General features: G+C 58.5%; 1 protein-coding gene across 1 annotated transcript in view; it reads left to right on the top strand.

The window, feature by feature from the left end:
* Positions 1-23,908, top strand: part of Cfap46 (cilia and flagella associated protein 46) — an 82,524-nt gene extending 58,616 nt beyond the window's left edge. Inside the window, exons 41-60 of the mRNA XM_046448811.1 lie at positions 189-374; positions 1,092-1,280; positions 3,045-3,179; positions 3,253-3,432; positions 3,809-3,979; positions 9,624-9,721; positions 10,185-10,261; positions 10,738-10,868; positions 11,379-11,500; positions 12,216-12,295; positions 13,574-13,735; positions 16,645-16,709; positions 16,785-16,842; positions 16,918-16,962; positions 17,288-17,390; positions 18,084-18,196; positions 19,893-19,974; positions 20,365-20,501; positions 20,595-20,675; positions 23,548-23,908. Coding sequence (XP_046304767.1) covers positions 189-374; positions 1,092-1,280; positions 3,045-3,179; positions 3,253-3,432; positions 3,809-3,979; positions 9,624-9,721; positions 10,185-10,261; positions 10,738-10,868; positions 11,379-11,500; positions 12,216-12,295; positions 13,574-13,735; positions 16,645-16,709; positions 16,785-16,842; positions 16,918-16,962; positions 17,288-17,390; positions 18,084-18,196; positions 19,893-19,974; positions 20,365-20,501; positions 20,595-20,675; positions 23,548-23,660 — 2,328 coding nt within the window. The 3' untranslated portion in view covers positions 23,661-23,908. The remainder of the gene's footprint in view (positions 1-188; positions 375-1,091; positions 1,281-3,044; positions 3,180-3,252; positions 3,433-3,808; positions 3,980-9,623; positions 9,722-10,184; positions 10,262-10,737; positions 10,869-11,378; positions 11,501-12,215; positions 12,296-13,573; positions 13,736-16,644; positions 16,710-16,784; positions 16,843-16,917; positions 16,963-17,287; positions 17,391-18,083; positions 18,197-19,892; positions 19,975-20,364; positions 20,502-20,594; positions 20,676-23,547) is intronic.
* Positions 23,909-27,389: the final 3,481 nt, after the last annotated feature.

Raw genomic sequence — 27,389 nt, 5'->3', positions numbered from 1 at the left:
ATGTGGAGTGGCATGTGGAGTGGCCAGGGACATGGAAGGGCACCTCTGTGGCCTCGGTGGTGGTGGTTTGAGTGTGCATGGCACGCTTGAGATGCTCACAGCTTCGTTCTGCCCCTTAGCACTGTTGAAGTGTGGGCTTGGGTGCACGGAAAGTGCCCAGTGCCCTGACGCCCGCCTGGCTCTGTCAGCTGCAGAACACCAACACCCCTCTGATGAGGAAGCTGGCCCGCCACAAGCTCAGCCTGGCGGAGGGGTCCCTGGACCTGCTGCAGCTTATGTGGGAGGAGGGGCTGGAGCAGCTGGAGCCACGGTCCCTGGAGAAGCTGCTGGAGACCTACCTGCAGAGCACCAGCGACTACACGTCCAGCGGCCTGGTGACCACGCAGCCCCGCACACATCCCCTCAGGGGCTGCCTCCAGCTAGTCACACCTAGGGCACCCTTGGCTCTAGTGGGGACCCCAGCCAGCCCTGCACAGCTGTGAGCTCCCAGCATGGGGAGGAGAGCAGCCACCTGGTCACTTGAGGGTCCACCTGGCTAAGTAGACAAGGTGCTCCCTATGCCACCTCAGGGTTGTCCCCCAGGTCTGGAGACTAATGGTGTGATAGCGCCGGCTCCAGCTGAGTGGCCAGTGGGCTGCAGAGGGACAGTGGAGGGCCACACTGCACTTAAAAAGACCCAGCGGCAGGCTGGGGTGTGGCTCAGGGGTACAGGCTTGCCCAGCAGCACAGGCCCCCGTTGCAGCCCCAGTACCGCAAAAGCAAAAACAAAAAAATGAATTGAATCTGCAAGATATTTGGAAGGAAATATGAACCCTTCCATTTTACATTTGCTTAGATATCATGAAATAGGAATCAAACCAATTTGACATAAAGACAAATGAACCAAAGACAGCCCTGAAATTGAACTTGATGTTCCAGTGAGCTGCCAGTCAAGCTTATATAAGAACACTGTTTGGCCTTCCCACACCTAAGCCCTGGAGACCCCCACCCCACCTCCCAGGGCCTGTTAAGGGCTGGTGGGCTGCGCCGTGTGGTGGGCAGGTAGACGGCCGCAGAGAGGCCCCCTGACAAAGCCTCTCCTCCCCCTGAAGCAATGGTTCATGCTGAAGCGCACCCTGGCACACTCGGTGCTGGCACAGCTGGAGAGCCTGCAGCCACTGAGCGCAGGCTGCGTGGAGATCCGTGCCCAGCTCCTGGGCCTGGCCGGGAGGGCCCTGCACCTGCTGGCCATGCAGGCAGACCCTCTTCCTCCCTACTTCTGCTGGGAAGACGGCTTCTCGGTAGGTGATCCCGCTTCCCAGTCCAGGCTCTGCAGTAGACCTGGGGGTGAGATGATGGAAGGGTCTGCCCTGGTGTCTCCCCACCTCAGTCTGGTGACACACAGGCCCCTGGGAGCTTCAGAAGCACCCCCACACACCCCTCTGGCCACCGTAACAGTTACAGTGTGGGCCACAGGCCAGTGCCCCTGCCCTCTACCCACATGCACCACCCAGGGAGCCAAACCAAAGCTCAGCGCCCATTGTGCCAGTGGGCCCAGGCACCTCCGAGAAGGGCTGTGAGGACCTTTCACTTCAACCCCCCCCAGGGCCCGGGAGAGGCTGCTCCCCAGGGCAGGGCTGATCCCTGGGGTAGTGGGGCTGGTCTACTCCCCAGGGCAGGGCTGCTTCCCCGGGCTGGTGCTTTGGTGGGAACAGCCTGCACACTGAGGACCCCAGTGACGGCCCTGAATGCACCAGGTACCCTCCCAAGAGCCCACACAGAGGTGGTTCCTCCTCCAGGATGGCAGCCCAGGGCACAAGCCAGGGCTTCCCTGCTGACTGGCTCCTGTAGAACACCTCTTCCTGCCCAGAGCACAGCTGTGTCCACCAGGCTGAGCACCAGTGCAAATCCTGGCAGGAGACCATGAGCCTGGGTGATCCCCAAGCTTGTTTGTCCTGCATCCTAAGGGTGAACTGATGGAGCTTTGGCTCTTCACTCACCAGTGTTCATGAGCACCTACCCAGGTGCCTCTGAACGTGGTCTGTGTGAGCCGGAGTGGGTGTCTCATCCCCTGATGGTGTTAACCACCCTGGCCAGCAGAGGCTGTCCCCAGAGATGCATCAACCCACACATGGGGCCACAAGGCCCCATGAAACACACCTCTCCACCCCAGGCCCGGTCTCACCTTACCTGATCCTTCCTCCTGGCTGTTTGGCCTCTTGGGAAAGCGGAGTCTGTCTCTGGCCTCCTTCTCCTCTTCCAGGAGGCACCTTTCCTGGGAGCTCTGCTGGGGCCAAGTCTCTAGGTCTGCCCTTGGGCCATTTCACCCTCTGTTTTCTAAGCTCCGTGGGTCCCTTGCCGATGTGGGGGGTGATTTTGAGCGTGCTGTCTGACTTCAAGGCCACGGTGCTGTCCACAGGCCTCATCGACACTGATTCTGATGGTTGTTTGGAAACTGTGCCGGGGATCCCAGTCTCCTGGGGTTGGTGAGGCTGTGTGGCCCAGTGCTGGTGGGTTTGGTGGACATTCTGCTCGCTCGGGCATCAGTGGGGCAGCAGGCTCTAGACCAAGGCCACCTGGGCCCTGCACAGCCTCAGCTTTCCCCTCTACCTGACCCCCAGGGACTGAGACAGTCTGCAGTGTCCCTCTAGGACTGTGACCCTGGGCCCCACACACCCAGGGCTCCCCATCAGCCCCAGTTCTCCGGCCACTCTCCCTTGACCTGCCCTTCCCCTTCCCTTCCTTCTGTTTGTTTCCTGGCCAGACTGAGCTCCCAGAGCACAGGTGGGCACCTCAGCTTGGTGCTGCCACGCCAGCATGATGCCTCTGTCCCAAGACCAGGGTGCTTGGGCTCCCTGGGTGCCACCTCCCCACCTGGTGGCAGCTGGCAATCAGCTCAGGCCCTCAGACCAAAACCTTCCCAAGTCCACTAAACCAGGCTTGGACAAGGGCAGGCAGGCTCCGGGCGGTGGGAGGCCAGACCACGGCCTACAGTGACCCTGGGGGCCCCTGCTGACCAAGCAGGAATCCACAGTGCCCTCTGCCTCCTGCTGTGTGCTTTGTAGGTGGGCGCTAAGCTGAGCAGGCTCCGATCTCTAGAGCAAGAAGCAGAGAACAAGAGTGCCAAGGCCTTTCTCAGGGACCTGCCAGCCTTCCGAGCAGCCCCCGAGGGGAACTGCAAAAAGGGCGAGAGTCTGAGGGTATGTGCCTTGCTGCTGCCCCCCAGTGGCCTCTGTCTGCACAGCACTGAGCCTGAGCCCTTTCTACCTGCAGAGGAGGATGGTGCTGGCCCAGAGGTACCTGGCCCAGACCTCTGAGGTGCTGCTGCAGTGCCTGCAGGTAGCCCTGGACAGAGGCCTCCTGGGCCTCGCAGCTGCCGCCAGCCTAGAGATGGTGGAATGCATCGGCACCCTGGACCCTGTGGCCACCTGCCAGTTCCTGGCCCTGTCTCAGGTAGGGCTCTGCCCTGTGTGTCTGCAGCTCAGAGTATGGAAGGCATCCCCCAGCACCCAGGGCCCTCCTGGCTGGGACTGTCATCATGGGAATAGGCTCCATCAGAGAGAAGAGCCGCAGGCCAATGGGCCTGGCCACAGCCATTGGCTGGAAGGAGGCTGGGCCTGAAGCTGCAGAGTCCAGCCACAGGTGCTTGGGGCTCAAGTGAACACACTCTGAGCTCCCCCCCCCCCAGTCCCCACAGTGGGCAAGCACAGAGACCATAGAGCATGGCCCGGAGAGGCGTGGCTGTCGGGGGAGTGTGCCACCCAGTCCGACTGCCCTCCGTCCAGCCCGGTGAGCCTCACCCCCACAGCACCTGGCTGATCTGTTCCAGAGCTGCACAGCCTCCGAGGTCATGCGGGGCATCCTGTCCACAGCCGCCGCCAACACCAGCAGCTCCCAGCTGGCAGCCCTGCTGCAGCTCCGGCACCAGCTACAGCTACAAGACAGGACTTCCGCCAGCCTGCTCGCCAGCGTGGAGCAGAGGCTGGCCACCATCTCCAAGGTGATCTCCTGCACCCTGCAGACCCCCTCCCGTCTGCCCCAGTGCCAAGAGGGCAGCTTTATATCATGCAGGCTCATGCCCAGGTTCTGCTACTGGCTTCGGGCCGTGTGGCTCTGGGAGGCCTCTCTACCTCTCTGAGCCTCGTGGCCTTCTGGCCTTGTGGGATGGTGACCCCTCACTCTGTAGGCGGCTGCGCGTGCTAGGGTGGGGAGGGTTTTGATGAGGGTGCTCCGCCCGGGGTCTGCGGGAGCCCTGCTTGCTCAGAACCCTGTGGCCACACTGTGCTGAGGGGCTCCAGAGCGGGCAGCAGGTGCCTTTCTTTTACTCACACCAGCAGCTTAATCCGAGCATTGAGAGGGAAAAGGTGAACTTCCACCCTCCTGGACACCAGGCGGGAGCACCTGGCCAGGTCCTCCTGCCCTCTTCCTACTGACTGCTTCCAGGTGCCTCCGTCCACGCTTCTTAGGAGACTTGGGGCTAGATTTCTCTGCTGATGGGGTCAGGGGAGCCTCCTGTTCACTGGAGGATATTGGGCAGCATCCCTGCCCCCCATAAGGACAAGGGCATTTCCACTCCTATCCCTACTGTGACCACGTCTCCAGGTGTTACCAATAGGAGCAAATCATCCCTCCAAGAACCAGCGCCTTCAGCCCCAAATGGAAACCCAGTCTCCTGGATCCAGGAGGGAGACGGGAACAGAGGCTGGAGGTCTGAGGCTGGCCCAGTCCTCAGAGCAAGGAGGCTGGACCTGAGTGAGCGCTGCGGGACGCCAGCACACCAGCCGGGCCCTGGGACTGGGGATAGGGCAGTGCTGACCTCGTGGGGAAGGCCGGGACAAGGTCATGGCATCCACAGTGTGGAGCCTGGGGCCAGAGCACGGAAGAGCACAGACCTGGGACAGGGCGGAGGAGGGCTCCGTCCAAGGTAAGGCCATGGCCACCGCCACAGAGCCAGTGCATAGTCCCAGCTGCGGCAGTAGTGAGAAGTAGTAAGCTGAAATGACAACAGAAAGTGAGCCAAGCGTCCATCCCCAGTCCCAGGTCGCTGGCTAGGACGGACTCAACAAAGAGTACATCAGCACAGCCCCGGGGGTGGAAAACCAGGCTGTGGGTCCCACGGGGTCACGAGACACCATCTGGGGGACCCAGCAGTGTCCAGGGCTTACTGGAGTCCACCTCAAAGCTTCCGGAAGGCAGTGACCCAGAAAACTGAGTGGAGACCATGGGTTCCAGCCGTCTCCAGGACACTCTGGTCCCACAAGCGTCCATAGAGGCCACCAAAGATCGAGAGTCAGATGTGCAGGTTTCAGGAACAGAATGACGGCCTCAGCTTGGACCGGAGGCTGGAATACAGACAGGAGAAGGCCCAGCAGGAGAGGAGGCTTGGGGACAGAGGCAGCAACGATGGACCTCCAGAGGGCCCAGCACATGCTCTCGCTGCGTCGTCACGAGAGCACAGGGTGCACAGGCTGGAAGCCAAGAGCCTCTAACGCTGGGGAGCGTGGGCTTCCGAACCCCAACCAACCCCCCACTGGACAACACCAGAAAATCACCCTGGGCACGTGGGAGCAGAGAGCACAGAGACAGCCCTCAGGCAGCCAGAGAGACCTGCACGCCTCCACGGCTGAAGAAGATCGGCCAGTCCCGGATTCGAAGGCTCAAAATAAGGGCATTAGGCAAATAAGGGCATTGTTCAGATCCTTTTAATAAAAATGCAATTGGACAATAAAACAAAAGAAAAGCTGAAAGGGGGCTCAGGCAGGGAGGAATAGCCCAGACAGAAGCAGAAATAGGCAAGAGGGGATGGAGATGGGGCCAGGGCGAAGTGCTGCAGCCACAGTGGGAGGCTGCACAGTCCCAGAAGGGCAGACCGTTTAAGATCCAGCCACCCCGGGGGAAGAGGCCGCACAGCCACAGAGATGACTGTTACACCCCAAGGGTGGCACTGACACATGTGTGGCCAGGTCAGTACAATACAACCGTTGTCCACAAGATGGCAAAAAAAAAAAAAAAAGAAATGTAAAAGAGATGGTCCCCATAAACAAGGAGAGTTCAGTAGTAGGGAAAAAGCAATATATGGGTAATTACAATATAAATTGACTAGACACTCCACCTCCAAGACAAGATAGTCAGACTGGATAAAAGAGAAACAAAGGCCAGGCACAGTGCTCCACACCTGGCAGCCCAGCTCCTAGGGAGGCTGAGCCAGGAGCTTTCGAGCTCAGGGACAGCCTGGGCAACTTGGCAAGAGCCTGTCTCAAAATAAAAAGGACTGAAGCTGTCACTCAGTGGCAGACGCCCTGGGCCCAGTCCTGGGCTTCCTTTCTTTTAGTTGTAGACAGATACAATACCTTTATCGTATTATTTTATTTATTTATGGGGTGCCGAGGATTGAACCCAGTGCCCCACGCGTGCAAGACAAGCATGCTACTACTGAGCCACAACTCCAGCCCCCAGAGGTTTTTTTTTAAAAAAAGAAAAGAGAAAAAAAAATCTATCTGTACGTTACTTAAATAGGCACTTTACATATAAGGACCCAGAAATGTTGAAAGTAAACGTGAAAAACACATAAATCACAAAAAGACAGATCAGATGAAAGCTAGCAGACTTGGGACAGTGCATCATTAGCACGAGGGGCACTCCTGATGGCGCAGGGGTCAGCCCAACCAGGAGTCACCGTCCACCAAGTACTGTGGTTTTGAAATGCACAAAACATGGACAGAAATAAAAGGAGTCATGGCAAACCCACAGTCTAGTGGGACACTGCAGACTGTCTCAGTCCCTGGGGGTCAGGCAGAGGGAAAGCCAAGGCTGTGCAGGGCCCAGGTGGCCTTGGTCTAGGGACAGCCAGAGCCTGCTGCCCTACTGATGCCCGAGCGAGCAGAATGTCCACCAAACCCACCAGCACTGGGCCACACAGCCTCACCAACCCCAGGAGACTGGGATCCCCGGCACAGTTTCCAAACAACCATCAGAATCAGTGACGATGAGGCCTGTGGACAGCACCGTGGCCTTGAAGTCAGACAGCACGCTCAGAATCACCCCCCACGTCGGCAAGGGACCCACGGAGCTTAGAAAACAGAGGGTGAAATGGCCCAAGGGCAAACCTAGAGACTTGGCCCCAGCAGAGCTCCCAGGAAGGGTGCCTCCTGGAAGAGGAGAAGGAGGCCAGAGACAGACTCCGCTTTCCCAAGAGGCCAAACAGCCAGCAGACACATCAACAGAGCATGAAGGGAGCAGATGAAGGTGACAGCAAACTGGATGCAGGAAACACTTGTGGAGCAGAGAAAACCAGCACCTGCAAAGCTGGCCCCCAGAGGAGGGCAGCAAGACTAGTAAACACAGAGACCCATCAAAGGAAAAGGAGAGAAAAGACGAAATTCCAATGTTTGCAACATAAAGACAGGACACCAAAAAGGTAACAAAGGACTGTGCACCACATCACCCCAAAATAAAAATGATTCTGAAAAAAAAAATATGTGATGCTCCAGAAAAATAGAAAATATTCAGACAGAAGATCAAATAATAGAACCCATGGTCAACATGATCATGAGCCTCAACTGTCATAAAGAGACTGATTATCAATCAGAATCACCATGAAAAGTAAGCAACTCTGTTAAAGACTGCCAGGTATCAATCTGCAAACATCCCTTGTATTTTTATATGCCAGCTACAAACAGTAGTGAAGTGAAGTGAAGAATGGAAATTGTGTAAATTACACCATCTCATTCTCAGTGGCATCAAAAAAAAAAAAAAAAAAAGCAGAAAATGAGTACGTAGGGAACCATGCAGGAGACCACTCATGGCACCTAGATAATGAAACTGCAAGCCCCTGCAGGAGAAATGAAGAGTGAGAGATGGAGAGAGGACGAGTGGAACAAATGGAGAGAGGTCCACGTGCCTGGGCTGGAGGCTCCAGGTACTCAGCTACCTTTCCTCTGTGTGGACAAAGGAGGCCAGTTTCTCCTTCAGCTGCTGCCCTCTGTTCCCCTGAGCTTTGGTCAGCAAGAATAACCTGGTTGGCCTGGTGTTATAAATACCTCACAGGTGAGCCACAGAGCTGCCACTCTTGCCCTCCTGGGCTCCCCTTGTGGGGAGCCTGCAGCTGTGCCAGGTCCTGCTCCTGGGAAGCTGACACTCCTTCCCTTGTGGGGAGAGATAGAAGCACTAACGGCGGAAGGGGAGAAGTGATTGATGGTGTGCACTGAAGGAAAAGCTCCGCGGGGCCATGGAGTGGGACACAGAGGTCTCGGGGCACACCACTGGCTAGGTCCTGTCCTGCCTGCTGAAGGGCTGGCATCCCTCCTTAACAAGACAAACACTCAGGCCAAGACTAGGGTTTTACAGAATGTACTCACAGGCCCAGTTACATTTTTAATGTATTTGAGTTCATTAGTCTTCAAGGAAATGCAAAATTTAAAACCACATCAGATACCAACAGACACCCACTGGAATAGCTAAATAGAAAATGGGGGCTGGGGACTGGGGTTGTGGCTCAGCGGTAGAGTGCTCGCCTAGCATGTGCGAGGCCCTGGATTCGATTCTCAGCACCACATAAAAATAAATAACTAAAATAAAGGCATGTGTCCAACTACAACTAAAAAATAAATATTAAAAAAAGAAAATGGGGGCTGGCCTCTTACGGTGACTCTTGGTCAGCCTGGCTGAAGGTGGTACCGTAATCCCGCTGGAGAACAGGCAGATCCGGCAGTCCCCAGCAGTTCTGCTGGGTTCTGGGCCCAACAGAAATGCTTCACTGTGCTCCAGAGAACACATGCTGGAGGGCTCTTCATGGCCACATTCACACGGCAGTGGATCAGAGATGTGGCAGCAAAGAGGAGCCACCTGCATGGAGCTGGACATGAGCCACTGGGCAGAGGGGCCAGCCTGGGCCATCAGAAGTTGCTCAGAAACCCTGGGGAAGGGCCGGCCAGTGAGGCCAGCCATACCATCTGTTCACCTGCCGTGGGCATGGCCCATGGAGAAAGAGCCACCTTGCTTTTCAGGTGGGTTTTCTGTTGCATAGTTGAAAAGTTTGGACCTGAAGCTGCAAGCATTCACAGCTGGACTCGGGAGGGCTGCTCACACAGAGGACACAGGCCGCCCAGACCCCCTAGCCCAGGTGTGCAGCCATCTGTCACTATAGGGAGAAGCCAGGGTGCAGAGTCTCTGTCACTCAGGACCTCAGTGCCCAAGGCCCACAGTACACAGGAGTAAAGGCCTGGGCACAATGGCAGAAGCCACCCCTGACCACAGTCCAGGGCCCCACAGAGCACCCCAAGGGCTGGGCAAGGGAAGGCCTCCTTCAGGGCCACAGGGACAACTGTGTGTGAGTCTGCATGTGCATGCACTTATGTGGTGCAGGAGGCAGGACGGGGGACAGGGACTTGAGGAGGACTGGCCAGGTGCTCCATTGTATTGTTTGGGTTTCTGTACAAATCCAGTGGCTCACTCAACAAGTGGTCAGAATAGGACATTTCTGACTGGCCAGTGGCTTTCCCTGCTGCCCCCTTGTGATGGCCACGAGTCACTCCCATTCATGGGAAGGACTTCTGGACCGGTGCTCCCGCTATGGTTGCTTCTTGTGGGAAAGCCGTGGAAGCCAGCCCCAGGTCCTCAGTGCATCCTTGCCTCCCATCACACAGGCCTGGCAGAACCTCTGTGTAACAGAGCAGCATTTCAATCTCCTGCACGAGATTCCACCCACCTACCGAGTCCTCTTCCTGCATCATTCACAAGACAGGTGAGGCCTTGTTCCCTTGGAGAAGTCCACTGGGGAGGTGTGGACCCAGCTGGGACGGCCCACTTGCAGTAGAGGGACATGGGTCCCTTCTCTGAGGGGTGGGGCCACCTCTGAGATCCATCCCCACACGGGGTGTTTGTGTCTGGTCTGGGTGGGCCTAGATTTGAGGACCTGAGGTCACTGTGGAAGTGTGGCAGAGAGCTGGACAGCCTGCTCTTGCTGGTCTGCACAGAGCGTCCCAGTGGCAGGAGAACAGCTCTGCTGGTTGAGAAGTCCCCCACGCCGCTGTGCCTGCTCTGTCTGACGCCAGCCCTTGGCCCAGCCTCTGCCCGCCACTCACAATGGGAAGGCACCTGTCGGGGTGTGTGGTTGCAGAACTGGCCCCTTCAGGCTTCCCCAGGACCCACAAGCCTTGACCCCATCTCTTGTGGGGACTCACCTGCACCCCTACATCCTGCCCCAGGACCCGTCTGTACGGCGCTGCCTACGAGAGACCCAAGTACCAGCCCTCAGCCAAGGGGAAGGTGCAGGAAGTGGGTGGTGAGTCTGGGCTTGGACAGGTGCTCTGCAGGCGGGCTGTGGGAGGCCAGCTGAGACACCTTGGGCCGCAGGCCTCTCACTTCCAGGAGGTAAATGCCTGCCCGGTGCCCCACTGGGGCAGCTGTGCCAGGCCAGAATGGGCGAGGAAGAGGCACCCAGGTGTTTCCAGGGGTCTGGAGGAACTGGCTCCACCACCCTGCTCTGCTGTCCCTGCAGCACCTGAACCTTCCCACCGTCTGTTGACCCCTCTTCCTTGAGCACCACAACCTTGCCCCTCCTGTGGCCCCGGGAGGATGGGCGACTCCACAAGGAGGAAGGTCCACCCGTCCTGCAGCTCCCTCTGGGGACAGCAGCACTGGGCTGGGTGCCTGCACAGGGAGTCCTTCCCAAGCACTTTTACAAACCTGCCTCCTCACACTCCCAGGGGCTCTGCTCAGCCCTGGATGGGGACCATGGGTGTGTCTGGGTCTCCACAGGCCACTGCAAGGTCATTCGTGTAACTGTGAATCCAGCTGCCCTCTCAGACCTGTTGGCCAGTGCCCAGCAGTCCTATGAGCAGATGCAGGATCAGATATTCAGTGAGGACACCACCCAGAACACAGGCATGGTGAGGCCCCAGGTCAGAGAACCAGGTGGGACGGGCAGGCGCTGGGCCCAGAGCCCAGGTGGGCTCAGAGGTGGGATGGGCAGGCGCTGGGCCCAGAGCCCAGGTGGGTGAGGATCGATCCACCCAGGTTGTGGTGAGGGCTCTTTCTCGAATCCTTGGACCACGTCAGACCCTTGAGGAGGGGGCCCACCCAACTATGCTCTGCAGTGCACAGGGTCATCTCACAGCGTCCTGTCCCCACAGGTGGCACCCTCCTTGGTATAAACAGAGACCAGAGGGGAATAGGGTGTCAGAGTGGCTTCAGAATGAAATTCTGGGGGCCTGGGAGAGGTGGGGTGTGTGACAGGGCAGGGTCTGCCCATGCCCTGAGCTGGGCCCCACGTCCACCAGGCTGTGTCCGGAGGGACAGGAGCCAGGTCCTTTCCCGTGGGTCTTCCCTCTCGGCTGACCTGGGTGGGGTGGGGCCCTGACAGCCCTCCTGATGGCAGGCTGTGGTTTGGGTTGAGGCAGGAATCAGACAGCCCGCACGTTGAGGAGCCGGGCAGCAGCCAGCAGAGGACCAGCGGCGTGCTGGCGCTCATGGAGGAATATCTGAAGCCGCTCTTCCCCCTGCTCAGCCTCCCTGAGTCCAGGTGCCTGTGTGGCCTTTGGCTGCTGAGCATGTCCGGCCACTTCCCTGGGGCGGTGGCAGGGCTGGGCGAGGTCGAATGGGGGCCTCCCCTGTGTGGAGTGTGAGCTGGGGCTCCGTGCATCCTCCTGGGAGCCCACGCAGAGGTGCGGGCGCGGGAATGCGAGGGCCAGCCCAGCCGCCTGGAAGCCAGCTCCAACACCCAGGACTCGCCGGAACCCCACGAACAGGGGCACTGAGGGTAGCAGGGGCCAAGGGCTTCTCTCCTTGGATCTTGCTCCCCTGGAGACTCAGGTCTGAGGCCGTGGCACTGCAGAGCTCGCTGCCACTGCAGAGGGGGACCGTGCAGACTCCTTCTCCAGAGAGGCACTGGCATGTGGCAGGAGGGCCTTGCCACGCCTGTGAGCCCCAGGCTGGACATGGCAGGGAGAAGGAGCTGGCCCGGGGTCCAGGTCTGGCCCCTCAGATCTAATCTGGGAGGAAACCAGGGGGTTGGGGGGATGGGCACTCCGCCAGCAGAACAGAGATCCCCCTGAGCCCTTCTCTGCTCACACTTTGTGAAGCCAGCCCAGCCCTGGCCCAGGAAGACCACCCCCACCACAGTGAGAAAGCCTCTGCTCTCACGGCCTTGTCAAGACACAGGCCGGAGGGGCACTTCTTCTATTCTGCGTGTGGTGTCATCTGGTTTTTAGGCCTCAATGCGAAGCTTTGGCTTTCAGAACACAGATGCCTGTGGTTGTGACTGACCCAGGGAAGTCAAAGGGCAAAGAGAAAGAACGGAGAACGTCTGTTGTACAAGGTGTGTGGAGTGGTGCAGGCCCCAGCACCCTGGGGAGCTGGGGTGCCAGGGGAGACCGGGCAGGCCATGGGAGTTTGTGGTGCGGGGAAGGGGGGAGGTGGGCTGGGACTCACCCTCCTGCCGGAGAAAGCTGAGGTGGACCAGGAGCCCCACACAGATCTGCTGGCCTCAACTTGAGGCCCCCCGGGGCCCTGGGTGCCAGGCTGAGTGGGGAGGCCCTGGAGGCTCTGTGCACAGCAGCTGTCAAGCACGCTGAGAGGGGTGCCCCACCCTGGTGCACCCCACCCTTGTGCATGAGGTGCCCAGAGCCACGGGCATGGACCATAGGCCCTGTGGGGCGGGGAAGGCCAGGGAGGGACAGGAGGAGAGTGCTGCCAACCCCACCCTAGAGAGCTCACAGGAGAGGCCCCTCCACCCTCACCTTGCCCGGCCTGGCCACTGGGGGCTCCCAGGCCCTGCCCCTGTTTCCCACAGGCCCACTTCTTGTTCCTCAACCTGGGGAACATCTGGCTGTGCTCACAACCCTGTCCCAGCAGATGTCATTGTCTGCTTTTCTGTCACCCACAAAGAATCCTTGAGCAAGGACAGGGGTGGTCACTGACACTGCCCGAAAAACACTCTGGTTCCCAGAAGTGCCAGGACCCAGTGTCCTGCGAGCTGCGGACTGCGGACCCCACACCTGGGGAGGGAGGTCTGGGTCTCCAGCAGTGGTCGGGAGTCCCCTGCCCTCCTGGCTGGCAACAGAGCTCCACTCCAGGGGCCACCGAGAGCTGAGCCTCTACCTGGCTCCTGGCATCAGGAGGGAGGGCCAAGCTCTGTCCCAAGCACTCTTTTTTTTTGGTTTTTTAAAATGAAAACAGCCAATGGCAGGATTTCAGTATTTTTCAGGATTCCAGCTGGGGCCCAGTCTCTGGTCACCTGGAGAAGCTGCAGGGTCAGCAGAGTAATGTTGCCCTTCTACCCAGGACCCTCTAAAGGATCCGTCTGGGTGGAAATCCCGAGGCAGGGAGCCAGGCTCCCTGCTCCCCCCGTGACGGAGGCTCTCTCCGGGCCCAAGCTGTGAGCCTGGCCTTGCAGTCAAACCCAGGGACAGCCCAGGGACCTGGCCATCCCCGCAGCCCTGTCTCTCTGCAAGCCCAGCTGAGGGCAGACTTGTTCCCAAGTCTCAGCGCCGACATGCCAGGCCAGGTGCCCAGCTGCCAGCTGGGACTTGAGGAGACTAGCCCTGGGGCTTGCCGCCCCCCCCCCCAGGAGCCTCTGTCCCCTCCACCCTTGCAGCTCAGCCTGAGGGTCCCAGCAACGTGATCCTGGTGGCAGACAAGCACCTCCTTGAACTGCCGCTGGAAGGACTCTCCGTGCTCCAGGAGGGGGCGGCCTCCTCTGTGTCGCGGGAGTTCTCTCTCCAAATGCTGTTCAACCGCCTCCACCGCGAGGAGCCAGGTGAGAGCTGCCCAGGCACCTCTGGGTTTGGTTTTTAGAATGGAAATGTCCCAGGTGCTTTCCAGACAGGAGAATGCTAACTCCTGCCATAAACAACGAGTCAATGTCGCATCCTCATCCCAGGTGCTTGGTCATTCAGAACACGCCCAGCCACATCCAGCCACTGTGTGCTGCTCTGTGCTGTGCTCACTCACAGGCGCCCGCCCACACGGGGGAGGAAGAGCTTCGCACACACCGTCCCAGGAGGTGGTGGGCAGCCAGCCATGTGAAGAGACTTAAGCTAGCTGACGGCAGCTGCAGGGGAGGCCACTCTGAGGCCTGGAGAGCATGGCCGTGGGGATTCGGGATTTGATGGTGCTGTCTGCACAGATTCTCCTGGTCTGCGAAGGTTCTCCCGCCTGTACTCTGGGGACATGGTTGCGCACATAGCTTGGGCACATAGGTTGCGCTTCAGTATATACCACATTTAACCAAAATAAGTAGACTACACGTTTGCTTCTATGCAAGATGATGTAACAAGGACCAGATTTGCCCTTCCAACTGAAACAACTGAGACCCGGACCGAGACAAAGGAGGCCCCGAAGTGCTCCTGGGAGGCCCTAGGGTGCTCCTGCAGATTTTCAGGCCAAAGCCAGGCTGGGATGACCAGGGAAAGCCTGGGGTCCCCTGGGTGAGAGGAAGCGGCAGCTGGGATACCAGGGTGAGTGGAGTTGGGACAGGGAACCAGGGGAGAGGCCCTGACAAAGGTCAGATGAGCGTGAGCAACCTTGGCACAGGGACCCACAGGTCAGGGAAAGACCTCCCACCAGCAGACGTGGTGGAAAGGAGGGGACTTACAGAGATACGTGAGTTCTTCCTGTTTTAAAATCTTTCAAAAAGATTTGAGCAAAAACAAAGAAGAAAATAATACTGATTGAGGAGTTTCAACATGCAAGAGCACGGGAGGTAAGGGAGTGTTCTGGAATGTTCTCATTCTGCGTGTAAGGTGGAAGGATGCCCTTGAAGTTGACTGCAAAGTCAAAGCCCTGGGCAACCACTAAAGAGACAGAAGCAGACACCCTGGATCTCACGCTGAGGGCCGTGCAGCGGGGACAGGCGGGGACCGGCGTGAACAGGCGTGAGCACTCCCGGGTGCTCAGGTCTTGTGCCTGGGGGAGGGGCAGGAAAGCCACCCCAGACTTGGCTGAGCAAAGACCCACTGGGCCAGGTGCCACCATAGCTGCCACAACCGCTGCCTGCGGGAGGGCGGGCGGCCAAGCCACGTGTGGAGGGCAGCTCCATGCAGCTCAGAGCAGCCGGGACACGGGGCCTGCTGCCAGTGTGGAGCCAGTGGCTGACGTCGCACTCAGGCCCACATGGCACTGCCCCTGCAGAAAGAAGGGATCTTGTCTGGGACCACGTGGAGGGGCCAGAGCATGTGGCCTAAGTGAGGTGAGCCAGGTGCAGACACCTCGCTGTCCCACTCCAGCCAGGTGGCAGGGAGAGGCGGGAGGCCCTGGGCAAGGCACAGGAGCTGCACAAGCTCAGGGCAGGAGGCGAGGTGTCTGTTCAGCAGAAGGACTGCGAGACTCCAGGCACTTTTAGCAAGGGGAAGCCACGGGTGGGAGAGCGCCTGTCTCAGCTGGTGGATCTGGCCCACGGGGAACATGCAGATTCAGGAGCAGCCTGCTGTGTGGATCAGAAGACAAATAAAATACACTAAGATCTTCAAGTATTGAAAAGATCAACCATGACAAAAATTGGCAAGGGTGTGGAGAGACTGGAGCCCTCTCTCGCTGCCAGGGGGAATGATAAAAGGCCCAGCCACTTTGGACAACAGCTGAAAAGTCTCTTAAAAAGTTAAACACAGGCCAGGCACAATGGCACACGGTTGTCATCCCAGCGACTTAGGAGGCTGAGGAAGGAGAATCCCAAGTTGGAGGCCAGTCTCAGCAGCTTAGCAAGGCCCTATCTCAAAATAAAACATAAAAAGGCTGGGATGTAGCTCAGTGGTAGAGACCCTGGGTTCCACCCCCAGTCCAGCGTGGCCTGCCATGTGGCCGGGCCACTGTACTCCCAGGAATCTACCTGGGGTTAGAAAGCACAAGACCTGCATGAGAAAGGCAGAGCAGCTCTTCAGCCGTGGCCCAGATCTAGAAGCCCCTGAGACCCAGTGTCCATCAAGCCAGCCAGCCAGTTGGCGGTCACTGAGCACTCCATTGAGATGGGTGGATACTCATAGCGCGTTTATGCCGTGAGCACTGTTCAGTGGCAGTGGAAGGACGGGCGTTGGTGCCTGTGGCAGTGAAGACAGAGCTTGCGGGATCACACCCGTGGAAGAAGCCGGATGGCAAGGGGAGCCCCAGCGTGAGAGTGTCCACAAAAGCATTCCTGAAGGGCCACCGCTCCAGGCCCAGGAAGCAGAGGCACAGCTCCTGCAGGGGCTGGGGCAGCAGGATCCTGAGGGTTCGGGCCGTGTGCAGCTGGTGGCACCCTAGAGGCTCCAGAGCTCGCTCCCTGGTGGAGCTCCCGAGAAGCTGGACGGCTTGGCCCAGGCAGGCACCGGGAGCCCAGGGCCTGGCAGCAGAGAAGGGAAGGTCCGTTTGGGTACACAGCTGTCTACACAGAGCCTCCAAGAAAATCTGCCAGCCTCGAGGGGCCATGGAAAAGGGAGGGCTGTGAGTCCTCCCACAGAGGCCTCTGCACCCAGAGGACACACTGGAGAGCCTCCTACACTATACAAATGGGCAGCTGGTGAGTCTGGGAGCCTTTGGAGGCTGGTCCTTTCTTGAGGGCCTTTCCCAGCCCTGTGAGGCTTTGCCTTTTAGAAACTATTGCTGTTCCAACTTTACAGAAATTAGAATCAGTTGTGCTCCTGCTGATTTTGCAAGGGCTCAGCAGCACAGCCCTCCTCTCATTGTCTTCAACAGAAGTGAAAAAGGAGGGCAGAAGCAGAGACTTCAAGAGGAAAAGCCCCACAAAGAAGGGTGTGAAGGTAGGGATGAGGGCAGGGAGTCGGGCAGGGGCGGCGCTGGGCCCACGGCCCCAACACGTCTGGCTGTTGTTGCAGGGCGTGCTCCGGGTCATCCCGCCAGATTGCATCACCATTGACTCAGACGGCTTCAGGTGTATCCTTTGAGGGGTGGGTGCTCCTGGCCCGAGATCCCCCACTGTGCTCCTGCTTGTCCTTGACTGAGATCCAGTCATCATAGACCCCTTCGATGAGGCCCAGAGCATCAGTGTCATTGGTGAGTGCTCCAGGCCACTGCTCCCCCTCCAACCCCCTGGAAATGACCCCACATGGCATCTGGAGCCTCCTGCTGCTCTGAACACTGTGTGTGTGTGTGTGTGTGTGTGTGTGAGAGAGAGAGAGAGAGAGAGAGAGAGAGAGAGAGAGAGAGAACATGCCCTCTCTCTCTTTTGCTAGACTGCTGTTAGCAGTCTCTCCCCAAGGGAGGGGCAGGGCTGACCTTCCATCTGACCCCCAGTCAAGGAGGTGAGAGGGCTTGGGCCAAGCCCTGGAGGTCCCAGGGTCAGAGCCTGGACTTTGTCTCCCTCCAATTCTCCCTGCAGAGATGGTGACTCCTGTCTCTGTGACTCGGGATATTCTGGAAAGATTCCAAGAGACATACACTCTGCGGTGGTCGGGGCATCTGGGAAATCAGAACTTTCCAAGGTTCGGATTTGGGTTTCCAGTAGCCAGTCCCCAGTGGTCAAGCGCTTGTGGCACCCTCACATAGCCCCTTCTCTCCCCTCCTCTTCCCAGGTCTATCCTGCCAAGGCCCCAGGCATAGAGCTGGGGGTGGGGGGGCCTGGAGCCCCAGGATCACACACCAGGGTGGGGTCCAGCAGGGTCCTGAGTTGACCTCAGGGTTCCACCGGGTCTGAGCTCCAAGGCGCAGGCCTGACACCCAGGAGCGACCGGCAGGGAGGGAGCACTGCGGTGCCCAGGCCAGGCTGCTCTGTGCCACAAGCCCCCACGCACCACTGCCTGTGGATGGTGTGGTGTGGTGTGGGCCAGGTGGCAGGAGCATGGGGGTGAGGATCCTGGCTCACCACTGTCTCCTGTATTAAGGACACTGGAGGTGCCTCCTCCCTGACCTCCTGGGCTCGGCTGTCCAGGAAGCCCCTTCTAGTACTTTCCAGAGCCAACCCTGTCTACTGAGTGTCTATTCCATTCTAAGACGGAGTCCATGGGAGAGAAGCCACCATGGGCAATGGGAAAATGAAAATAAGCTGGGTTCCAGGGCAGATGTGGGGTGGCATGTCAAAGGCAGAGAACACACCCTGCTTCAAGATGCATCCCCGGGAGGGGCAGGCCTGGCCCAAGCACTTGGCCACACAGCACCCCCTCTCGCCGCCCGTGCAGCCAGGCAGAGTGGGAGCAGGCGCTGAGCAGCTGCAGAGGGTTCTTCTTCTACGGGATGGAGAGCTTCCTGTCCCACACACTAGTGGAGAGACTGGTGGCCATGAACCTGCCGGGTGAGTGCCCTCCACCACAGTCAGACCCACCAGGACCTGCAGGTGCACTGTGAGCACACTGGGAGGCAGAGCAGAGCCCGCCCCACACCCCCTCTTCTGACACCTCCAGCCACAAGCTCCTGTCTGCAGTCAGGCCTCCTCTGCCTGGCCCTGCAGCCCTCGCTTGCCTTGCTCCAGTGTGGCAGCCACAGGGTCCTGAACTCCTGGGTCCTGCAGTCCTCAGCCCCCTCCTCTGTTTCTCAGGCCCCAAGGTCAGATCACCAGACCTAGAGGCCAGGGTCAAGTGTTGGGGTAGTGTCACCTCCAGGGCTGGGCTGCAGGATCCAGGAGGGCTGGGCGACAGCTCTTCTCCCCAGACCCCGTCCAGTCTGAAGGTGGCGCTTGGAGCCTGGCTGTTTCTCTCACCATCCACCATTAACAGAGGGCCTTCCAGGTGGAACCCTGTGCCCTGGGTGCAGAACTGGACTCCAACAGAACTGCAGGAGCGGTTCAGCAGGAGGGGAAGGAAGGACACTGTCTGTTGGGGGGAGGTGGACTGAGAGGAGTTCCCGGGGGCACAACCAGGTGACAGGCACGGCCCAGTGTCTGGAGCATGTCTGTGGGTGCAGTACCACACTCCACCCACACCGAAGGGGTGCAGCCTACCACAGGACACCAGGCTGGACACCCCTCACACGGAGGGCTTGCAGCTGCCGGGGTGCCCATGGGGCTACCCATTGCTGTGCATGGACCGCAGGCAGCCTTTTCAGGGACCTCTGGAGTATCCCTTCCTGCCCTCATGAGATGTGCTGGCCCACATGTGGCTGCATGGCCAGCTCCTGGATGCTTGTCCCACAACAGGGTGCCCGTGGCCACCACAGTTGCCTGGTGCCCAAGTCTCCTTTCCAGCCCCCATGGCCTCTGGGCAGGCACCAGGAGACGTGGGTGGGGCCAGCAGAACCCCCACCCCTCTAATTTGTCACTGGGGCCTCAGCCACAGGGAGCACCTGGAAGCCCATTCCTTATCCCAGGCAGGGGTCCAGGCAAGGCCTTTTGGAGGGCCTGATTCCAAGTGAGATGGTGCAGGAAGTAAGAAACACTTTGCACCAGGCCTGACAGAGGCGGCCTGAGAAACAGCCCCGAAGTCCCTCTCAGCCAGGCCTCAGGGGCAAGTGGACAGCCATCCCCTTTGCATCCACGGGGGTTCCTGCCGACGGTCACGCCCAGCTGCACTCTGGACTCTGGCACCCATCTCAGCGGGCACACCTGCCCAGGGTGACTGGCTGTCGTCTATGTCCTCTAGTGACTGCCTCACCTCCCAGAATGTCCCATGTCCCTAGCCAGCTGAGGCCTCTGATCAGCCTTCATGGCCCTCCCTGTGGCCTCCTCTACCACACACCTAGGGGAGAACCCCAGGCAAGAGCTGGGGCCTCTCTGCACTGGTGAAGGCCGGAGCCCTCCATCACTGTGGAACAGCAGAGCTCCAAGCACCTTAGGAGGCAGGGGCCATGCTGCTGGCAGGGAACTGTTGGGGCCAAGTGCCCATCCCCACCTCCTGGTGTCTGGCCTAGCTGTGGTCAATGGGTCTGTGAGCAGGAAGGCCTGTTGGATGGGAAGTCCAAGCCTCAGGCTGATGGTCAGTGTTTCTGCAATCTTCCGGGGTTCTCTGCTGGCATGGCCCTTGGCCGTGGCTGAGCCGGCCCTGTTGTGCCTGCAGACTGCCAGATGATGGTCCTGCTGCACCTGACACGGTCCTACGAGAGCCTGCAGAGGCACAGGGAGGTCTCGGAGAGCAAGAGGTGCCTGGAGTCCCTGCCCACGGGCAGGACCTGGGGGTGGGGCAGCACATGAGCCCAGCGGGGAGAGTGCCCACTGGCACCGCGACGGGGCAGGAGGACACAGTATTCCTGTACCCGACACAACAGAGCTCCACAGGGCTCTGAGGTTCCAGGATGTGCTCCCATGCTGCCCCCTGCCAAGGCCCCGGGGAGTGGTGCAGGAGGTAGTGTCTCGGGCAGTGAGGGTGGCAAAGGGACTCTCCAGAAACCTGGGCCTGGCCACAGCTTCAGGGCCTGCTGAGGGGGCGGGGACGGAGGAGCAGCAGCTGGGAGGACCCGTCATCCAGAGTTGCCCACCTCAGGGCAACCTCCCACCCTCTCCAACCCTCACTCAATGCTGGGTCCCCACAGCACCTCACAGCTGTCCTTGGAGAAGCCTGTCCAGACTGCCATCCTCCTGAGCCTGGTGGGGGTCCAGAGCATCGTGGCCAACCAGTGGCCAACATCACTGCAGGACAATGCATTGCGGGCCAGCATCCTGTGGGACAGTGAGTGGACTCCTGGCTGCCCAGAGCCCTTTGGGGTGCCCTGGAAGCCTGCCAGGCGTCCACAGCCCATCTGAGGGCACTGCTCTGCCCTAGATCTGCTGGCACTGGGCACGCCGATTGGGAAGACCGTCCGGCTCCTTCAGAAGATGGAAAGCAGTGAGGTGGCTGAGCCAGGTAAGGCAGCACCTGTCCACCTTCCTCGCCCCTCCCTCCTGCAATTCTACTCCCCTACCTGCCTCTGTCATTGGGCTCAGCCACCTGGGCTGGTGGTGTCCTTGGAGCCCTGCAGGGACAGGTGCCCCTGCCTCTGCTGAGGAAGTGGGTTTCTGAGCCAGGAGCTGAGCACCAGAGAGAGAGAGAGCTGTCCTGCAGGATGCTGCTGCTGCCTGCACAGCGGGCAGTGCGAGCTGAGGCGCTGCACCCTCTGCAGAGGAGGGCTGGCGAGACCCAGCACAAGCCCTGGGGGAAACAGGCCAGCGCTGGGCTGCCACTTCCTCTCAGCGTCACAGGCATGAAGTACAGAGCTGGAAAGCCCAGGGATGCCTGCGGTTCCCTACACCCAGGGCAGGGACAGTCAGCCCAGCCATGAGACGGAACCTCCAGGACAAACCTCGAGGCTTCTGAGTCCCCACAGCCTCCCAGCATCATGGGCACAGTCTCAGGAGGGGACAGGAAGTGACTGCTCTCGCAGATGAGATGAAGCCCACCTATCAGAGCAAGCAGACCCTGATGCCAGCATGTGGAACAGCAAAGAAATGTTTCACATGCGGATGCAGCGAGATCAGAAAACATGCAGGCTAAGCTTTGAGCCACACACTAGGGGTGACCTACCCTGACCAAGAGGGTTACCCCAGAATGATCACAGCTGGCGGTGGCCCACATGAGCACCCAGAAGGCAGTTAGTTGTGAGATAGTGTGAAGCCTGGCACAGTGAGTAAATAAGGGAGTGAATACGTGAGTGGGCGAGTGAGTGAGTGAACAGGCGAGTGGGTGAGTGGGTGAGTGAGTGAACAGGCGAGTGGGTGAGTGAATAGGCATGTGGGTGAGTGAGTGAGTGAACAGGCGAGTGGGTGAGTGGGTGAGTGAGTGAATAGGCCAGTGGGTGAGTGAATAGGCGTGTGGGTGAGTGAGTGAGTGAACAGGCGAGTGGGTGAGTGGGTGAGTGAGTGAATAGGTGAGTGGGTGAGTGAGTGCATAGGTGAGTGAGTGAGTGAATAGGTGAGTGGATGAGTGAGTGAATGGGTGAGTGAGTGAACAGGTGAGTGGGTGAGTGAGTGAGTGAATAGGTGAGTGGGTGAGTGAGTGCATAGGTGAGTGGGTGAGTGAGTGGGTGAATAGGTGAGTGGGTGAGTGAGTGAGTGAATAGGTGAGTTGGTGAGTGAGTGGGTGAATAGGTGAGTGGGTGAGTGAGTGCATAGGTGAGTGGGTGAGTGAATAGGTGAATAGGTGAGTGGGTGAGTGAGTGAGTGCATAGGTGAGTGGGTGAGTGAGTGAGTGAATAGGTGAGTGGGTGAGTGAGTGGGTGAATAGGTGAGTGGGTGAGTGAGTGGGTGAATAGGTGAGTTGGTGAGTGAGTAGGTGAATAGGTGAGCGGGTGAGTGAGTAGGTGAATAGGTGAGCGGGTGAGTGAGTGGGTGAATAGGTGAGCGGGTGAGTGAGTGGGTGAATAGGTGAGCTGGTGAGTGAGTGGGTGAATAGGTGAGCTGGTGAGTGAGTAGGTGAATAGGTGAGCGGGTGAGTGAGTAGGTGAATAGGTGAGTGGGTGAGTGAGTAGGTGAATAGGTGAGTGGGTGAGTGAATAAGTGAGTGGGTGAGTAGGTGAGTGGGTGAGTGAGTGAGTGAATAGGTGAGTGGGTGAGTGAGTGCATAGGTGAGTGAGTGAGTGAATAGGTGAGTGGGTGAGTGAGTGAATGGGTGAATAGGTGAGTGGGTGAGTGAGTGCATAGGTGAGTGAGTGAGTGAATAGGTGAGTGGGTGAGTGAGTGAATAGGTGAGTGGGTGAGTGAGTGCATAGGTGAGTGAGTGAGTGAATAGGTGAGTGGGTGAGTGAGTGAATGGGTGAGTGAGTGAACAGGTGAGTGGGTGAGTGAGTGAGTGAATAGGTGAGTGGGTGAGTGAGTGCATAGGTGAGTGGGTGAGTGAGTGGGTGAATAGGTGAGTGGGTGAGTGAGTGGGTGAATAGGTGAGTTGGTGAGTGAGTGGGTGAATAGGTGAGTTGGTGAGTGAGTAGGTGAATAGGTGAGTGGGTGAGTGAGTAGGTGAATAGGTGAGTGGGTGAGTGAGTGGGTGAATAGGTGAGTGGGTGAGTGAGTGGGTGAATAGGTGAGCTGGTGAGTGAGTGGGTGAATAGGTGAGCGGGTGAGTGAGTGGGTGAATAGGTGAGTGGGTGAGTGAGTAGGTGAATAGGTGAGTGGGTGAGTGAGTAGGTGAATAGGTGAGCGGGTGAGTGAGTAGGTGAATAGGTGAGTGGGTGAGTGAATAAGTGAGTGGGTGAGTAGGTGAGTGGGTGAGTGAGTGGGTGAATAAGTGAATTTGAGTAAGTGAGTGCGTAAATGAGTGATAGTAGGAGTGGGTGAGTGAGGGATCAGCAGGGTGCTGTGGGGCAGTACCCTTCCTAGCCCTGAGAAATAGCACTGGACATTTTCCCAGGCTCCTGGCTATTGAGCAGGGATGGCCATTACCTTCCAGTCAGGTAGCAAGACCACATAGTGCCCAAGTGATCCCCGCTATCAGGTACTGACCTAGGTGTTCTGAAAGGCCCTGATATGGTGAGGCTGAACTGACCCACCCATGTGGAATAGTCCGAGAGCCCTGGTCCTGGGGCCATGCCCACCTAGAGCAGGATATGGTGGGAGCAGAGTCATCCTGCCACTGTCCCCTCGTGTGGCTGCAGCCTGAGAGGAGCCACCACAGGTGGAGCTCACAAGGGCCTGAGCTGGGGTCTGGCCCGCTGGGAGCCCTCAAGGCCCCTGTGCCCTGACCTTCAGTGGGGGTGGACACGCTGCCTCCACTCCCAGGCCCTCAGGGCTCCCTTTGTGTTCCACAGATGAGGCTTCTCAGGACAGGGCTGTGCCCCTCCAGCCGGTCCCCAGTGTGGAGCCCTTCTCCACCACCCTGGGCCTGGTCCTCTACGGGCTGCCGAACCAAGCCATTGTGTGACAGTGCTCCAGGTTGTCCCACTTTCCTCCGAAGCCACCACCCTTGGCTCTGCCCCTGCCCCAGACTCCTTGGCCTGGCCTCCACCTGTTGCTCCCCCAGCCCTGGACAGGCCTCTGCCCATGACAAGCCCCAGAGACCACCACCATCAGGGCCCACTCCCCAGTTCCTGCTCCACCTCTCAGACAACAGAAGTGGTCAGACCACAAGCTTGGTTTTGGTTTTGGTGTTTAAATAAACAATAAAAACAAGCTTGTAGTATGGTTCCAGACCCCAGCCCTTGAGGGTCAGCCCCACCATGGGAGCCCCACCGTGGGGCGCTTGCCCTCCTGCCATCGCCCTGGGTGCAGACACCATCAGAACTGAAAGGGGGCACTGTTCCTGCCTTTTGGTAGCAGCTGTGCCCGGGAGGAGGATGGGCCCCGTGCTGTGCCTTCCACAGTCAGAGGTGTGCTCATCTTAGCGCCCGGGGGCTGCGGCTCCGGGTGGGGAGCCTCTTGAGTGGCCTTTTAAAATTCCCAACACGTTTTGATGTTGTTGGCTGGGCCAGCGAGGCCAGGAGGGGCACTGGGTGGCCCCTTCCCATGGGGCTGAGAAGGCCCGCTGCCTGCCTTCCTCGAGGGCTCTCCACCAAGGAAAGAGAAGGCAGGACAGTCCCCCAGGCCAAGTTTGCACCCCCACTGTCCCTCCAGCTTCCTTGCTGGAGGTCCGCCAGGGTCCAGGGGGCCTATTGGCCCTTTCTATTGCTGATGACTTGATGTCACAGGCTGGGGGGCTCAGAAGGAGCGGGCTGAGTCTGGGCTCACAGTTCTGGAGGTTCAATGGACCAGCCTGGCGCTGACTCCTTGCTGGCATGAGGAGAGAGAGGTACTGTGTCTCCTCTGGTCTCTGTCCCTCTTCTCTTAAAGCCACAGGGTCGTGGGCTGTACCCCATCACTGCATCTGGCCTGCATCAGATCCTGGCCCAGGGCCAAACACCACAGGCTGACGAGCTCCCACCCTCTGAGTGCCTCACTGTGGGGACACATTCCAGCACTTGGGCCCTTGGGGACACTCAGATCATATCTAAACCCCACAAGTGGAGCTGTTCTCCATTCTGGGGCTGAAATTGCAGAAGCAAGCAGGGCAGAGCTCACGGTGGGTCCTCGCCGTGCGCATGGAGGGGAGGAAGTAAGTGTCTGCAGGGCCCATGCACTGGGGACATTCCCATCTTCAGGAGGCATCCCTCAAGACTGGACCTGCTGGCCAGCCCCCACCTGGTCCCCTATGGCACAGTGACACTGAGGCGCAAGTGCTGAGACTTCCTGGGTCAGGACATGTGATCAAAAACCAGCCTCCAAAGCCCAAGTGAATCAGCACTGGGACGAGACACCAGGATACGGCGACATTGAAGTAGCTGAGGGGACAGTGCTGTTGCCAGGGAAGAGGCCGGCAAGGGGCGCCCAGCCCCTGTCGGGCACAGGGAGGCTCGGTCCCTCTGGGGAGCGAGCTGGTCCTACAAGACTAAACCTGCCGCTGCCCTGCTGCACCAACACCCAGCAGGACGGTCCTAGCAGCAGGAGCCGGAAACCCAACCTCACCTGGCGGGCAAAAGGTGAGCCGAGCCTGCCTGTCCTGGAGGTACCGCGTTAGCCGGCCTTCACTGTGACTCCAGTTTCGGAGGCCCCAGTATGCCTCAGTGGGGGCCAGGCCCATCGTGGTGGGCAGCGGATGGCAGAGCCGAGCTGACTTCATGGTCCTCAAGGCCACTAACCTGAAGACCCTCCACTGGGCCCCCCAAAGGTTTCACCCCCCAAAGTACCACCCTGGGGAGATGGGCCTCTGGGGACATTCCAGACCCAAACCAGAGTAGTCATCACCAAATGAGCCACTGGGCCCACAGCCAGGGAGGCCACGAGGGTTCCAGTGTCAACTGGACCTCACAACGTCACTCGCAGAACCATGAAAGCGACGTGACGGACAGATTAGGGCTGCCCTGGGCAGGGATGGGAGTGGGTGGCAGAGGAAGCCTGTGACCACCAGTTCTGTGTCTTGATTGTGGCAGTGTCAGCTCTACACTAGGTGGACTGAAGGTCTCATGAGGCTCTCCAGCAACTTGAGCCAAGGTCAGTTCCTGATTTTGCCACTTCCTGCAGCTGTGCAAAAGCCTCCCCCAGAGAGGTGGAGGGGCCAGGTGCCCTGCCTGCAGCAGGGGGACCCTGTGCCCTCCTCCCAGTGCCCTCAGTGTGGACCAGCAGCACGCAATTGGCCCGCCGTCCGTGTTTATGGGCCATGCAGTCGGCCTGCCGTCTGTGTGTATGGGCTGGTGCCTCCTTTGTAGCACCATCTTTGTACTGGGCCTCTGGTGGGTACAGCAAGGGTCCACACCAGTGCTGGGACACCAGGGGGTGGCACTGACCTGGGGTACAGGCAGCCATGGAGCAGGATCCACAGCCGGGGCTGACTTGCGTTGTACCGGGGCCGTGCCAGGCTCCCTGTGCTGCCACAGCACCCTGACCCGGAGGACTAGGAGCCATCTGGTTCTTTTAGGCTTTCTCCACCTATTTTCCAGCAGGTGGACCACAAGTCACTGAAGCCACAACGTGGAACAGGGCAGGGGCTGAGCCTTGCTTTTGCAGCTTCCTGGGGTCAATCATTGATTGACATAAAAATGTGTCAAACGCACATCTTCCCCGTCCTGCAGGGACTCTTTCCCCATCCTATGTGCGACTCTTCTTTGGTTGATTTCCCTTTTTTTCAAACATACACACATACTTGTTCTGGCTTTTATGAAATACCTAACTAATGACCAGGGAATAAATTCAAATCAAAGACGCCCTGGAAATATGAGCTTTCTCCAGGGAAACGCTGGCACCCACCCAAACAACAAGGGTAAAAGCTTCTGAGAATATTTCACCTGCAGCAGCACATCTGTTTCCGCAGGCCGTGTCCACCCCGAGTGAGAAATATGGAACACAAGTGCTCTCCACGCATCAGAGCCTTAAAATAACTTTCTGAATTATGTGCCGGCAACATAACAAATCACATTATCAATTAGCTTCTACAGCAGAAGTGGCTTTCTGTAATATATTCACGCATGAAAAAATTGTATAGGTGAAATTTATGTAACCCTAAAACTATAAGAAGAAAAAAGATCTCGAGGGATTTATTGGTAATAATGGGAGACAGGAGGCAATTCGAATGGTAGATGGCCTGAGACAGAGCGCCCGGCTCTGAGGGTTCTGAACACAGCAGAGAGACCAGGTCAGCAAAGGGCGCTGGGCTCAAGGGCCTGGCCTCCAGAAGACGACCTCCCCAGCATGCCCAGCCTTGGGCTGTCCACTGCCAGTGACCCTCGTGGGTTGGGGCAGCAGGGAGGAGAGGAGTCGCCTCCTGGAATCAAAGCTGAGGGATGCACCTTGGATGGACATTAGGGACCTGGACCAAGCTAGATCCTGCTGGGCTCACGGCCTCCAGCAGGCCACTCCACAGCCCAGCTCCTCTCCTGGAGACTGAGCAGGCACCTGCTGTGCCTCCTGGGAGGTGAGAGATGCCCCTGGGCAGGGCGGGGAGGAGCAGGGCCTGAGGCCTGAGCCCCCACCTAGACCTCCACTATTAATGTCCTTAGTTTTTCTCTTGAAATTTTCCATACTTTTAAAATCAAGGTTTTTATTAACAAAAGGTTTTATTATAGGGAATTTGGAAAATATGAAAAAAAAGAGTAGGTCAGAGGGGAAAGCCTCCCTCATGGCC

The sequence above is a fragment of the Marmota monax genome, unplaced genomic scaffold (genome assembly GCF_021218885.2).
Source record: "Marmota monax isolate L192 unplaced genomic scaffold, Marmota_monax_Labrador192_F-V1.1 WCK01_AAM20220418_F8-fsc00076, whole genome shotgun sequence".
Lineage (NCBI taxonomy): Eukaryota > Metazoa > Chordata > Mammalia > Rodentia > Sciuridae > Marmota > Marmota monax.
Note: the sequence above shows the minus strand (reverse complement) of the source record. Positions and strands in the feature narration are given on the sequence as shown.